General features: G+C 38.0%; 1 protein-coding gene across 1 annotated transcript in view; it reads left to right on the top strand.

Moving 5' to 3' along the window:
* The window catches only part of PLXDC2 (plexin domain containing 2), a 271,382-nt gene that overhangs the window by 143,872 nt on the left and 111,773 nt on the right, over positions 1-15,737 (top strand). Inside the window, exons 3-4 of the mRNA XM_055709000.1 lie at positions 1,913-2,059; positions 6,884-6,953. Of these exons, the coding sequence (XP_055564975.1) occupies positions 1,913-2,059; positions 6,884-6,953 (217 nt within the window). The remainder of the gene's footprint in view (positions 1-1,912; positions 2,060-6,883; positions 6,954-15,737) is intronic.

The following is a 15,737-nucleotide window of genomic DNA, read 5'->3' as shown; positions in this document are numbered from 1 at the left end:
CTTGTTATAGAGGCAGGGGCTTAGCTACTAGTAATTAACTGGCATAGCTTTATTTGTTATGAAAATCTAGAAATGCAAGAACTGCACAGTTTTAATTATAGTTTAAATATTACATGTTTACCTGGAACAAGCTATTTTTGTAATTATTTCTTCTTCTTTGTCACTTGGACTTTTTCCTTGAGACTTTGTGATACCTTAAATGTAACTTACAATTTACATTTTTCCAGCCTAATTTATCATTCCATCAGAATTTCCATGGATCTTTGTTGTCAAAATCTTTTAATTTACTGTACCTCCTTTGTATACGTGATGGTAATAACTGGTTTTGTTGACCACTAAATAAGAAAAAATTGTTAAGGTGGCTGGCTTTTGTCATCTTCCTGCCAGCATACTTTTAATTATGTTTACTTGTGTGACTGACCTAGAGCTGCTGAAGTTGTTAGAAGGTGCTTCAAAAGTGTCACTGAGATTTACTGGGCACGTACATCCTGGCATATAAAGTATAGCAAAAGATAAAGAAATCATCAAGGAGAAAATAATGTGATTTTATCTTCAACAGCCTAAGTGAAATGCATCAGTAATGAATGGTGTTAACGTAGGATGAACTCCAGCTGAAACAGGATTTATGGTCAATGTATTTAACCTAGAACATGAACAGTTTCGTCTAGAATATAAGCCTTTGCCAAGTGTATCTTATCTTGGGACCGTGTCACTAGGAATGAATACAGTATTACTACTATTCAGTAGAAAGCTGGTAGTGCTGTTGACTTAGTGTTTTATGGTTACAAGAGCTTGTGACAAGTTAAGGAAGACTGGGAATCTGGGATATGTTTCATCTCCCACCTATGACTATGCACTTTCCGAGCCCCTCCCCTCCCCCGTCTTTGATATCTTTTAGGAAGGTACAGACAATCGTAGCTACTGACATTGACAGAAGTTTTGGAATTTCCTCCACTTAGGGTTTAAACATTTCCTAGATTTTTCCTGATAAGATTTCAAAATTTTATTTTTTTTTAATTGTGCTAAATGTATATGATTTCAAGTGTAAACTGATTGCAGCAAGGTTTAGTGGCATACAGAGTATTTTGAGTGTTGGAGTCCCAGTTTTATCACTGACATAAGCAGACTTTGCCAAGACGTACAGTCTTCTGAACTGTGCCCTTGACTGAGAAACTGGATATCTGCAAACTGCAGGATTTGATGGACCACTAGCACAGTTTCTTATGGCACATGTAGGGTTCGTGTATTTTATCTCTGAATTTGCTGTAACGTGAGTGTGACAGCAACTAAAGTTATTTCAAAGACTGTGAGGATGAGGAACCTTTCTTCTACAAATATATATGTGTTTGTCTCTCTGAGTGGCATATGTACAGTAAAACAATCTTGTTGAGATTTGAAATGAAGTAGCATTGTAAGCCTATAGCTCTTAGGATTTTTTTTTATGTTCTTATAAAGGATATTCCAGTAAATTATGTTCAAAATTGATAAAAAATACAGGTTTTTTAAGGTGTTAGTACTGCTTGTTGCTTTGTTAGAGCATGGCTGTTGTTACAAGAACTTACTAACCATCGTGCCTTGAAAGCCGTCAAACATTTTGCCATAGTTTTCACTGATGTGGTTACAGGAACTGTATGGTTGGGATTTGGGGACAGTGAACATTATAATCATAATATAAGATGATTGTATGAGGTAACTGTTTGCCTTGCCAGCTGCTTGTGGTTAGGAGCAAAGCTGTCTTCTGCAACACATTTACAATTTGTACTTTTTTTTTCATTGTTGACTTGTAGTGTAGTCTTTTCTGCTGCTCCCAGGAGCAACAAAACTCAGTATTTCAATGATGTGTTTTATATAAAGAACTAAGGTGCATCTTCCATTCTAATCTATATTTGCTGTGGGTTTTTTCCCCTTTCAGGAGGATACAGATCATAATTACTATACTTCAAGGACATATGGCCCATATGATTCTACCAGCCGGGATTTGTGGGTGAATATAGACCAAATGGAGAAAGACAAAGTAAAGATTCATGGGATCCTTTCCAATACCCATCGGCAAGCAGCAGTAAGTTATCATACTTTTTCTTCTTTGACTGACATGGATATTTTTCACCAGTGACCAACACAGTAGTATTACTGAGTATGGTGACTACTGTCACAGAGCTTTATCTCTGAATTTTAGTTAAGCTGTGAAAGTCTGCACGATAGTGCTATCAAATGATTCCAAATCGCCGCCTTGCCCCTGCTATAAAAGTCCTTCAGAGGTGCCTTAACGTATATTTGAAATTTGCTTCTGTTCTTAAGGATCACAAACTATCAAGCAATACACTATTTGTGTTGCTGAAGTCAGAGGCAATTTTGCTATTGACTTCAATAACAACAGAACTGGGTTCAAGGTTATGTTGCTGAAGTTTGTCTCCCACGGAGTGTGTGTGTCTTTGCACTATCATTTTGTATGAGGTGTCACACTTATTTTTTCTTTTGGGACAACTGATAAAACTCATGAGACTGTCATATAGTATCAGCAGTGATAGATGTGATCACAATTTCAGGATATCAACAAACAAATAACATGGAGTGTAAATAACAATCTTGTTTAACTCATTGTAATCGTGCTGTCAGGTAAAACGGGTATGACAATAATGGACTTAGGTGCTTAGTAGTGAAATTGAATGCTGTGTGATTTACAGACTGTATTCTTCAATCTCACCTGTGGCTGGAAACCATATATAGAAGAGCCATTATTAGCACAAATTAAACAGAAAAATACAACTAAGAGTTGTGGTTCATGAGGTTCTTGTTTCATCCATTCACCAACTTGGCTCCAATAAAAAGTCCTTGGATTTTGACAAGTTTAAAACTAAAATCTAGTGAATGCCTTATTTAAAAGTTGTACAGTTCTTAAAGATGCAGGCGTGTTTAACAGTTTTAAAGCTCAGAGAAAAGGCAAGTTTAATACATCTTTTACCTCCCAGGCACCAGCCAGGTGATTGGCTCAGAGGAATGTAAGAGCATGAAGAAACACTGTGGTATTTAGCTCAGAATACAAAAAAGCAGAATGGAGTGGTAAATCCACTAGATATGACTGACAGAGAGTCTAGTACATAAAATACATTCCTCATAGCAAAAAAAGACTGTAAAGAGCCGGGGATAATGCAAATAAAGAGGGTTCAGGCAGTTATGTGTCTTTGGGGTAATTGAATACAACTGTGTCATCTATTTTCTTAAGACAACTTGTTTCTAATGAGAAAAACACCTCAGGGGTACCTAAAAGTGAAAACCTATATTGTCTGCCTTGCTGCCTTTATCTGGGATCCTGGTGGTCTGTGTTGAGGGAGAGAATGGAAACATGCAAAAAAATGTAATAAAGGGATTAAAAATACCTATATAAGGTAAAACATCTTTCCCTAATACTAGTAATTTGTAAGGCTTGGGACCAAAACATTAGTGAAATTCCTTTGAGAAATTTTAGCCTGTTGTTTAATGATTATTTAAGATTACGCCCTTTTATACCTTTGTTCTAAGTAGTTTTGTTTCCAGTTGGATCCCTGAGATTATACACCTAAAAATGTCAATTCCAAGGGGGGCGTTTTGTCGAAGTTACTAAACCAGAGGTTTAAAATGAAACAATGCTTGTGGTCTGGGTGCTGGATCGGTCTGGAGGACTGTTCAGCACAACAGAGTGGAATTTGGCAGCACAACGGCTTCAGCTGTTTCTCCCCAAAACAAGCAATTTAAGACTTTTCTGCTGAATGTCAGGTGCCCACTTTTCTGTGCTACAGCTGGCAGAAATGCAGGCTGTGGTCCAGGTTTAGCACACTGATATCCATCTTTTTTCATATTTACCCAAATATCTTGGACTGTGAACTTGAGTGACTGCAGCCATGTCTGCATACTTTTTTAAAGACCTGGTTTTCAGAGGTTTGTTTTATGTCCCTCCTGAAGGATGAAAATGTGCCGGTGAGTGATTCTGTAAGGCTTTATATTTTATTTATGTGTCTATAATTGATTTCTTGTATCTGTCCCAGCAAACAACACCCATGTGTACTGAACAACAAAATTATTTAGATGAGATGTGTTCTTTATAACTGTATAGCAACTGTAGAGTCATATATTCTGAGCAGATCATAAATAGATAAGCAGTGATCTCTTCCCTTCTCTTCCATAGAGATAAACTTTGCCATTACTCTTTTTAAAAGGCCATTTTGCACATCCTTCTGTGACTTGGTGATTTACATGCTGATAATTTCTACAGATTATCTCCAATTTGATAGTAGAACAAAAAGTTAAATTACTATATGTTAAGTATTATTTTTTTTCTAATAATGTCAGGGATTCCTTGAATGCTAAATATGTTCCACTCAATTTGTGTGTTTTCCTTCATTTGGAAGTATGTAATCCTAAGAGTTCCCAGAAGCTGCCAGTTGGTTTTGCTTCTACAGGAAACATGACATAGAGGATCCATGAGATGGTTTGGCTCTATAAACAGCATAGTGGTCATTTGGGTAAAGTTACATGCAAATATTGATAAAACAATTAAAATGCCTAGCAGTACAGGATTTACACCTTGAGTAGCAATTTCCCCCCCCACCCCCAACATATTGCTACCATCTTCTAAACTGTGTAATAAAATTTTAGGTGTGGCTTGGATGCTCAGTGTGTTTTGATATCTAATAGTTGATTACTCAAACACTGATCTAGATACAGGATCACCTTACACTTGGGAACTCAGTTCCCTTTCCTGTCAGTCCAGTCTATCGTTTGTGCATGGAGATAACATTTTTATTCCAGTGGGTTGAAAGTGCTGATATTTGTTCTGAAAAACAAGGTATACTCTCTAGCAGCAAAAGTAAACCCACATTTATTTCAAGTGGCTTTTACAAAATCACACTTTAAAACATTCCTTAAATCTTCTTTGTTCTTTATTACAGTATTATGCTAAACAATTGTCTATATTAAACGTTTTTATATTGTCAGAATTTAAGGCATCACTTTTTGATAGAAGTCAATGGGACATCTGTATCTGGTTTGATTGGGCACAGGATCAAGTCTTTATTGCAAACATCTTTATACTAGTGTTTATAGCAACTTAGAAGACTGCTAAGGGGGCACATTTTTCTTTTGAAGCTGTTTAACTTTTTTGTTATTCAGACAGTTAATGCTAATAGGTAAAATGGACAGTAGTGCAGAAAGGAAAGAGGGATGGTTTGATCAGAGAATTGATGGTTTTAACGGTGTTCTTGGAAATTATGTTTGGTAGAGCAAGGACAATTTTTCACTGGAGTGCGTACATAAATGTAACATACATTCAGTGGTGAAAACTTCAGAATATGTTAAAACTCGATTTGTTTACATTAATTTATGAGCTGTCTTTCACATGTGCCATTTTGATTAGAAATATTCAGTTGTATATCTGTATTTTATGTATATACAGAAAAGGTTATTAGAACCTACTTAGTCCAATTACCACACTGCAAATGGATTTTTGCATTCTAATTAAAAACAAACAAAATTGTGCTAATAAATCCTGTCAAAATTCTTTCTTCCACTTAAATGCAAAGCAAATCTAATTTAAAATTACTGTAAATCTTCAGCTGTTAATTTCATGCTAAATAATTCTTTAAATTCTGCTGGATGTCTCTGGATTCTTCCCGAGAGAAGAAAGAAACACTTGGATATAATCTGAAAATAATAAACCCAGGATAGAAATAAAGGTAGAGAAAATAAAGACAAAATGCTTTTTCACCTCTTTTTGCTTTTTAAATGCATGGACTGTTGCCCTTAAGTGGAGACATCTGAGGTTAGGGTTGAGGATCAGTCACCAACAACCCATCTTCACACTGATTTTTTTTTTTTAATTATTATTATTATTTTTAAACTTGTCCTAAACAACAAATAATAACAGGCTGTATACCCTGTTCCTATTTGGGCTTCAGGCCATTATGGAAGTGATGTTGTTTTAATGGGATATTACACTTAAACAGTGAAAAGACCTTACTGGGATTTCAGCATTCCTTTCTGTCATGACTACTGATTTATTCAGAGTTTATCCAGGTAGTACACCAGGTGATGATTACGGGTGGCCACAATAATCACCGAGCTTTGGGAAAAGAGTGGAATAGATGGGAGTGCCATAGGTGGCGAGGGGAAATGAGTTTGAATTTGAATGGTGCTTTATGGGGAGCTTATGTGAGCAGAAGAGCGTTCTCCAAACTACAGTTCCCTGCTGTGAATTCAGCTGACAGAGGATAGGCTGATGGGGGAGAAAATACTTTTTTCTTCCTTTTTATTTTGCATTAAGTACTGAAAGTAGAGTTTGTTAATACATCTGTTGAATATTTCTTTATAATCAGTTTCAGCTCCTAGTTAACAGTGTAGAGAGGTTTGGGAACTGATGTCGTGGGTTTGATGAAGGAGTTGCCTTCCAATGACCAGCCTCCATCAGATAAGCACCCAGGTAGCAGCAGGATGTCACCGAGGGCACTTGAATCTGAAAGAGCACACCACCTGCAGCCAGGGAAGTGGGTATCCTGTAAAACTTAGGTACTGCTAAGGCGTTAAATATTGATGGCTCTTGAGAAAGAGGTTGAAGAAACTTAAGGAAAACCTAAGAATCTTATTAGTTTTATTTATGAGAGAATTATAATGTCTGCTGATGTATTTTGTTTTCTGAAATCTTCAGTTATGAAGATCCACTGCTTTCAAGTGGTTAAGTGCTACACAGAATTGTTTCCAATTAGCTATTGGCAATTTCAAATGAAGAATAGCAAGGCTCCAGTGAAAAATAAAAAGCACTGAAACAGATATTTGAAGTAGAGGACTACTCATTTTGTTTTCGCTTACCTTTCTGCACAATGTCAATTTTATTTTCTGCTGTTGTTCATTTCAGAGAGTGAATCTGTCCTTTGATTTTCCATTTTATGGCCATTTCCTGCGTGAAATTACTGTGGCAACTGGGGGTAAGTGTATTTCTAACCATTTAATCTGAGTAATATGGGAAGAGTTCCTTTCAGGTATTTAAAATACCTTTTTTCCTGTATATATGTCAAGAGATAAACTGAAGCATTTATTTATTTATTTGTTTTTTATCTCTTACTATTTATTTATTAAATTTTAATTTCCACAAAAAGAAAATCATGAAATGTCAATATGATGAAAAACCTCCAGCTGCTCAAGTTGAACTGTTTTAAAACCTTCTCATTGTAAGACTTTATAGCATTAATCATTTTCTATTTAGGCATTTGCCCCAAGAGTCTTTTGTGTGCATGTGTGCGTCTGCAGCTGTTGCACTTGTGGAGATAGTGCTGGAGCCAAAACAAGGAGGGGAACTTAGGTTTTGCCTGCATGTGGGCAGAGAATTTACTATCCAAATATAAGAAGTGCTGCTAGAAGTATGTAACTTGTCACCTGTAAGGCAAACCCATTGCAGTGCATTGCCTTGGTGTGGTATGGTGTCTGTGACAGTACCATAGTGTTCCTCTCCTTCTCTGTGGTAAGGTGGGAGGTATGGCACAGCTAGAGCTCCTGGTCTTGTGGATCTGGGCACCACTGATGGCTTGTGGTTAGTGTTCTCCCTCCCATTGCTGCTGGCTGTTGTTTACACCGATTTCATGCACTAGGAACAGCTGTTGACCACTTCTACTCCCCTCTAGCTCCACCTCCTTGAAAGACAAAGAGGAGACCACAGGAAAATGAAATTATGTGGAAGACAACAAATGAGAAAAAAGGAGAAGGAGAAATGGTCAAAAAATGAGAACAGGGAGACAGAGGACAGCATCACAGAACACCCACAGCATCCTCTGGTTCTTGAACATGTTGAGCAAGTTTGTGGACTCTGGCTGGTGGTGCCCTGCCTAGAGGTGTGACAGGATAGAAAGCAGATAGAAACCAGGGCCATCATCACCAGGACCAATCCTACCCCATCTCTTGCCAAGGTTTCCCCTTCTTATGCTATGGGTGGCCATCTGGCCGGGATCAGGGGATGCTGATGTCCCACTGCACCTCTGAATGGGAAGGGTATGACTGAAAGATTAGAGAAGAATTGCAGCCAGTGTCTCAACAAGAGTAGGAGCTGGAACAGAGGTTTCTGTCACACTCTGTGTCAGGATCTCCATTTTGATACCAAAGCAGAATACAAGAGATGGACAGAGGTGAATAAAGACTGATACTGGTTGATTTGCAGTCAGAATGATAAAAAAGGATGCAGAATTATGGGCTTACTTCAGTACCATGGTTTTCTCTTCTTGACCAGCAATGACATTTTGATACTGATTTGTATCAGATGAGCCATGAACTACTGATTGGGGTTTTGATATTTGTCTGATTTCCATTCTGCTTTGCTTTTAGTTTCATTTTGGTGCTTTATCATCAATGCCTAGTTCTGTACTCTCTTATTAGAGGAGTTATATTTAATCATGTGCCAAAATAAAATCCGTGAGATCTGTGTAGCATGAAAGAATGGGTAGGATGAATCCTGCACAGCTAAAAGAGTAGCAGTGGGGACAATGTTCATTCTATAAATGTCCCTTTATTCTTACTGCTGAACTTAGTTCCTTAAAACTTCACAAACTTCACTCTTTCTCAAAGTAATTCTTCTTGTATGGTTGCTCTGCTGGGCCTTCACTTTTAATAAAAGCCCTGAGTTTTTACCACTGCTATCACTAATACGCTGCTGTCATCAGTCTTCCCCGTCTGCCCCCAAATACTTGGGAGTAAGGTTAAGCTTCCAAGGAGAGCTCTGTTGTAATAATTTGTGAGGGGAAAGATTTTTTTATTTGTTTTCTTTTGGTGTAGAGCATTTAGGGCATTTAGGTGGTTTGTGGTGTTTGGTTTGTTTGTTGTGTTTTGTTTTTTTTTTTTTAAAGCATGTAAGCATATAAGAATAGCTGCAGCTCTGCAGCAGTCTTTTCTCTTGCTATTAATGGAACCTTGAATGATAATTCTGCTTTTCTTTTTGCCCCATTTCTACTAAGTAATATTGCTGTGAAATATTTATGGACTATTATCAAGCTACACAGGATTTAACATCAGTCCTTTCGCTATAGGCTGCTGACATTAGTGCAGAGGTAACTTCTGTCTTTCATTTGTTGCTTCTATGATTTTCAACCTCAAAATAAAGCACAAAAAAGTAAGATCTAGTCAGTAATATTTTAAAAAATATTATCTTGATAAAGCCCAGTAACTGTAAGTCATCCTGTCAATCCAGGACAGGATGCAACCTTTTCTACAACTTTAAGACTCCTAAACCCATTTAGTGGGAAAAGAAAGATGTATTTCTGTCCTGACTCTCTGATGCATGTTTTGCTTTGGCTATGTTTGCAAATTTTGTTACTGTCAGTCATTGGTGGTACAGTGTGGCTTATAGCCTAACAACAAAGTATAAAGACAGGTTCCATGTCCTTTTTATACTGTATGGTATACTATTTCTTGTTAATCAAGATTTTACAGTGGCATTGCTAATATTAGACTGGAATGCCTCCAGAGGTTATTCTGAGATCAAAAGAATGACAGTTAATGTGTACAGGAGTCCCACATGATAGATATCCACTTCCTGGAGAGTAGGTTATGATTAATTACTCTAATGACAGCACTACAAACTGTTTTTACTTCCAAATTGTAAATTAAATAACCTTTTTAAAAGGAAAGTTGAAGACAATGGCACATTAAATCCCTATCACAATAAAAATGTCTACCTAAATGGTTTCTGCCATTCTTCATGGACGGTGCATGGCAGAGTTTCCAAGTTAGTTAAGATGACTTTGAAATTGCTGCAGTGTAAAACTCAACTTTTTTTTTCCTGTCTAACTAATATTTATTTTCTCTTCTGAAGGGTTTTGATGAGCTGATTGTGTTTAACTAAGGAAAGGGAGAACAGGGAGTGAAAATACCTAGTTTAGGAGATTTATTCACTGTTGTCCTTAGCTTGTATTTCACAAGGTTATTTAATTCATAGCTAGGAGGTAAGACAGCTTATAGTATTATTAACATAATTAGTAATTTGTGGTTCTTTAGGATAAGGACATCTATCTCCCCGCATTCCTATAGAGAGCATTTTTAAAGCAACCTCTGGAGAGCTCTCAAAGCTTTAATAATAGTAGATAACACAAGAAGCAGCTGAGTTTTGGTTTTTGTGAAGATTTCTAAAGTTTTTGCTCTACAGGTCAAAAGTACAGTTATTTCTGTAATAAACCACTCATGAGTTAGGGTCATGTTGCGGATATCAGGGAGCTAAGCACATGAAATCTGTTTGCTGCCAGTCACTGATAGTCCTAACAAAGCTTGGTGGCTGTGGGGGTGGGAGAACCCACTCTGTGCTACAGCTCTCCAAGCAGTAACACAGCCCTTCTCAAGGGAGTCCCTGAAGCTCTGTGGTCCCACATTCTACTTAACATGCAACAATGCTTCCTACTTGGTTGTATTAATCTTCTGTGCTCATGGTAAGGCCCTCTTGTTTATTTGTGGCTTTTTTTTTTGTTGTTGTTGATCGGTCTATTTTCTAGTGCAGCTTTGTATCAAATACTGTAAGTTATTTGGGAATTGTTTTCTTATATGGCATCTTTCATTGATGTTATATTTCTGATATGCCTGTAGCAGCATTACAGAGGATAGTAGTATCCAACCCAGATTATTATGGATTTTCATTAAGCCTGATATTTGTTGCCCAGCGTTGTCGTAGTTTAACTCCAGCCAGAAGCTGAGCCCCATGCACCTGCTCGCTCACTCCCTTCCAGCGGGATGGGGGAGAGAACTGGAAGAGTAAAAATGAGAAAACTCATGGGTTGAGATAGAGACAGTTTAATAGGTAAAGCAAAAGCTGCACAAGCGAAGTAGAACGAGGAATTTGTTCAGCATTTCCTGTTGGCAGGCAGGGCTTCAGCCTTGTGCAGGAAAGCCGGGCTCCATCACATGCAACTGTTACTTGGGAAGAGAAACACTGTAACTCCAAATGTCCCCCCTTCCTCCTTCCCCCAGCTTTACGTGCTGAGCATGATGCCATGTGGTAGGGAATGTCCCTCCGGTCAGCTGGGGTCAGCTGTCCCGGCTGTGCCCCCTCCCAGCCCCGTGTGCCCTCCCAGCCCACTCGCTGCGGGGGGTGAGAGGCAGAAAAACCCTTGGGGCTGCGCAAGCCCTGCTCGGTGATAACTAAAACATCAATGTATTGTCAACACTGCTTTCAGCACAAATCCAAAATGTAGCCCAGTACTAGCTGCTATGCAGAAAATTAACTATCCCAGCCACAACCAGGACAGGGATTAATAAAGGTTTTAATTTTTGCTTTTGGAATTTCCCTCATGGTTTGAATGATCAACATTCATGAGGGGACTTAAAACATTTTCAGTTTCTGTTCTTTCCACAGAATGACTGCATAGTATTGTACATAGCCTGTAAATCAAGAATATGTAGACTGCTTAGGAGCATAAAACATATTTGATTTTTGCATTTAACTATAGATATTTGGCAGCAGCAAAAGTAAAAGCAAATTAAAAAATAATAATAAATTTGTTCTGTATTATCACATACTGGGAAAACAATATTTTGGTCATTGAACTTTCCTCTAGAATTATGCTGTCAAGGATTTAGTTAAGCAGTTGGTTGTAATAGACTACCTTAGGTCTATTAGATAGTACAGACAACTTGGCGTGGGTACACCCTGGTATTTTATTAGGGAATCCTTCAAGGTATCTTCAAGTCTCTCCCTTTTTTTCTTTTTTATTTTTTTTCCACCTATATTGTGCTTGAAGACTTTTCAAAGATAACTTTTTTCTCTATTTCAATAGCAGTCATATTTTTATAGGTAGTGTAATGTATAAATATTGCAAGGTGAATTCAGAGACAGATTTTGAACTGGCCTAAGTTTATGCTGTTTTGATGTAGTAGTTTGTGCTGTTGCCTTTTGAACTAGGAGGAGTTCAGCCACATTCTTGATGATATATCTGTGATTATAAGTTTAGCATCTTCATGCTGGTTTTAGTGAGGCTATGCAGTCTTCCTGAATTCACCCCTTGGCAGTCAAGATTGATAAAATAAAACATTCTTTTTCTGTCAAATCTAGATTAAAAAAAATACATCAATCATATCTATGTTAAAAAGCATTTCATTTTGTTCTTAAGTTTTCCCTAACATCTTCAGGAAAATTTAGTTATTACTATCCATATTGTAGTTATCTTTCCCACATTGTGTGCCTACAATGACAGCTGCTGTAGTTAGCACTGAGTAGACCGGTAGAGTTTTCAGAGATAATGACACCATCTAAATGTAGCTAAGAGCTTCCACTGTATGAAACCTTTATTGCTTTTGAGGTTGGTATCTTGGGCAACTCAAGTATATAATCCATTACTAACACTTGTTGGGAATCTGGCAGACAGGGGACAGGTAAAGAAGAGTAATAAAAAAACCCAAGCCTGTTAACCAGATTTACCTTCAGGGCATTATCAGGTTGTTGCATGGGGCTGATGACACAGAAAGTTTTGAGCATTTGTGCACAGTGTGGCTCCACAAGGCATCCTGGGTGAACAGGATTGAAATCAAGAGCCAAAAGCTTGCTCAGCTCATGCTGGACTCACACCCAGATTGTAGGCTTCTGGGAAGAAGACTGTGATTTAGGTATTTACAGAGGTTAATGCTATCCCGGCTCTTTTTGGTCACACAGTGGTGACAACAGAATGAGAAATTCCACCACCCCTGTAGGCACTGGTAACTTACGGTGGCATGGAGGCCCCAAAAGGTTTCAACAGACTTTGTGCAGGGAACTGCAGTGTAAAGCTGTGTTTTGGAAACCAGGAGTGTGTATTATGTCAGCAGGAGCCCTGATATGAGGAGCAAACCAGAGCTGAGCCCTCTGTCCTTCTAGCCACTGTCCCTTTGTTTGCCACAACCTCAGTCTGTATGACCCCACTCAGGTCATCAGCTCCACAACAGTCATGCTGCCTCACGCTGGTTATCAGTTCACTGGGGCTAAGATGAGAAGACAGAAAATAGAATAAATTTCATGTTTTTGTCTGCAGCAGGAAGCATGCAGTAGTGGAAATGGCAGTGGATACATAGAAAAGGTGTTTAGAATATGACCTAAGTATTTGTACAGGTGAAAATAAAACAGAAGTCTTCCTCAAACTGACATGTAAAACTGGGGTTAATTTAAGGCTAATTCCTACTAGAGGCACTGCCTGTAAGTATATAGTGACAATAACTTCCCTTATTTGACAGTTTATTGAGGTCCCCTTAGGTTTTTTTTTCTTTTTTTTTCCTGAAAGCTCTAAAACAGGTTAGATGATCTTGCAAGTCAATACGACCTTTGATTTAGACAGTCTTTCAGGAATTGTCATTAAAAAGAAAATCGTGTGTGCATCACCTAAAAATGTTACAGTTTTATATGTAACTATCAGCTTGGGATCTGTTGTGGGTTTTGTTTAAATTTTTCAAAGCCCATTTCTGTTAAATTTCCTCTACATCTAGTGAACATTTCTAGACCAATGCAGACAATTCTGTCCGACACTGAGGTTGTTTTTGCATTGAAGCATCCATCATGTTTTATTCCCAAAGCCAGTAACTGCTTTGCAAAACAGAAGTCAATGCAAGTATTAACATGCTGATTGTGACTGTATATTAGAATGTTTTGCTAGCAAATTAATTTCAATTAAGGCATCATCAATAAAATTAAATTTTCAGACATTAAAGAAACTGTTATTCTTTAAACATCAGTTCCAAAAATGCAGGAGTAATTACTTTCAGCAAACTAAAAATGGAAATTAGGTCTGTGAGCTAAATCCTGAAGTCTCTGGTTAATTTTCCACTGACTTTTAGGCAAGTAACTACCGATTTCCAAGTTCAAAGGGAGAAAATAAGGTCTGAATCTAGGAGAGAAAGAATTGAAGGTCAGTTGAAGGTTACAGCTTTGTTTGCTCTGGGACATGAACATGTAGACCCCAACTAGATGGGCTGTACCAGGATGAGAGGATGCTGGCATTAGGGGACAGGATGAGTGAGGAGTTCCCTGTTTGAGTTGTGGTGGTATATTAAGGAGCCAGAAGGTAAATAACGCTGAAATAAGTTTATACACTGAAAAGGTAGAGTATAGCTGGATGTGGTTTTGTTTGACAGGGAGCACTGGATTGTAGCAAGGAGATGGTATTATCCCAGAAAAGCCAGAGGGAAGAAAAGCTGCAGGAGAAACAGGTGGAGGGAGAAATCAAACTGGAAGTCACTACTATTAGGATAAGTAATAGCTATTTAATAGATTGGAAATTTCAGTAGTAGCTCCTAGTGGGCGAAGCTGTTGTACTGGTATTGAGGAGCACGAATGAGTGGCACAAGAGAGAAAAATAGGTGTGAATGAAAAGGTGAAACTTCAGTGTTACTCATCTCTGGTGCTCTCTATAGTCTATCATGCAGGTTATTATGTTGGAATTTCTGGGTGCATTTCTGCAAGTATGGGAAACTGGAAAGAAGAATACTGTAGAAATGACAGAAGAATACAAAGCAAATAGTTGTAGCAGGCTTCCTTGTGGAAAAATGTGAAAATCAGCATGCTTAATGATAGGGAAATTACACTAGGAAACCCACAGAACTGTAGGGGGATAGATTATAAATTGACCAACATAAGAGCAACCACCTGGTGACCTCTGGTATGCAAAGACCACCATCTACTCTAGCAGCCTCTGAACATGTCAGCAACTGCCTGGACATCCCATTAAAAATTCAATTTGAAAGATAAGTCTTTATAAGTATAACTTATAAAACGTATGTTTTCAAGAAGTAAGAAGTAAAAAGTAACAGAAACAAGTGATTAGTATTTGGTGAAGGAAGCAAAAGGCGACTGAGTGATGTGATTATTGCTTTGTGAAAGCTTAGCTAATTTGTGATGGGTTGATCACTGGTAGTTTTGGAAGGGATGCTGTGTAATGAAAGTGCATAGAGTGAAATAATTCTGCTATGAGCTACAGGCAGGGGCATAGGCTGCAGGCAAGTTTACAAGTGAAACAGATTCTATACAAAGGGTACAATTCATCTAGCTGTGCCAACATCTATATCTGTGTGTGTCAGCCTAAACACACACACACAGTTAGCAGGGAAGTAATCAATGTAGTCAGCAGAGTCTATAAACACCGAAGGCAGATGGCTAAAGTAGGTTGGATGAATTGCATCCTCTAATCCTCTCTATATGTTAATGTGTGCGTGTATGTATATATTGCTACAAAGAGAGGATGGTGTGATCAGCTCATATATAGATGTTTACATATTTAGATTTACAAAGCCGAGTGAATTGACTGTCAAGATATTTTGCCAGCTAGCCTATAGAAAGCTCCAGAGATGTCCACCTGTCCTGTGCAATACCAAGTGCACAGATACAAGTCAGGAAGAAATGGAGCTCCAAGGGCTCAAAGTTGTTACAGAGAAAAAACATGAATCAAAAATGTTCTGCATGTGTAAACAGCTTATATAAATATTACCACAAGGAGAGCTTGCAACCTCCAAACCAGTCAAAAAATGGCGGCATGTAGGCAATCAAATCGTAGTACTGAAAATAAAGTACTTTGGATGTTTGAAACAGCATGGAATGCCAAAGATGGGATGTATTGGCCAAATACCACCAAGGATGTTAGAAGGCTGATGGGAATGTATGGGGAGCACAGCAGTAGGAGCCAATAAAAATTGTGCAGTAAGTTTTGAAGCAGAGTAGGGATGGGCCTTTAAAAAAGCAAGCCATGTATTACCTTATTGCTGTAGCTTACTGCTTAGACATCTGG

The sequence above is a fragment of the Falco cherrug genome, chromosome 4, assembly GCF_023634085.1.
Source record: "Falco cherrug isolate bFalChe1 chromosome 4, bFalChe1.pri, whole genome shotgun sequence".
NCBI classification, from domain to species: Eukaryota; Metazoa; Chordata; class Aves; order Falconiformes; family Falconidae; genus Falco; species Falco cherrug.
The sequence above is the reverse complement of the archived record's forward strand: the minus strand, read 5'-3'. Positions and strand labels throughout refer to the sequence as shown.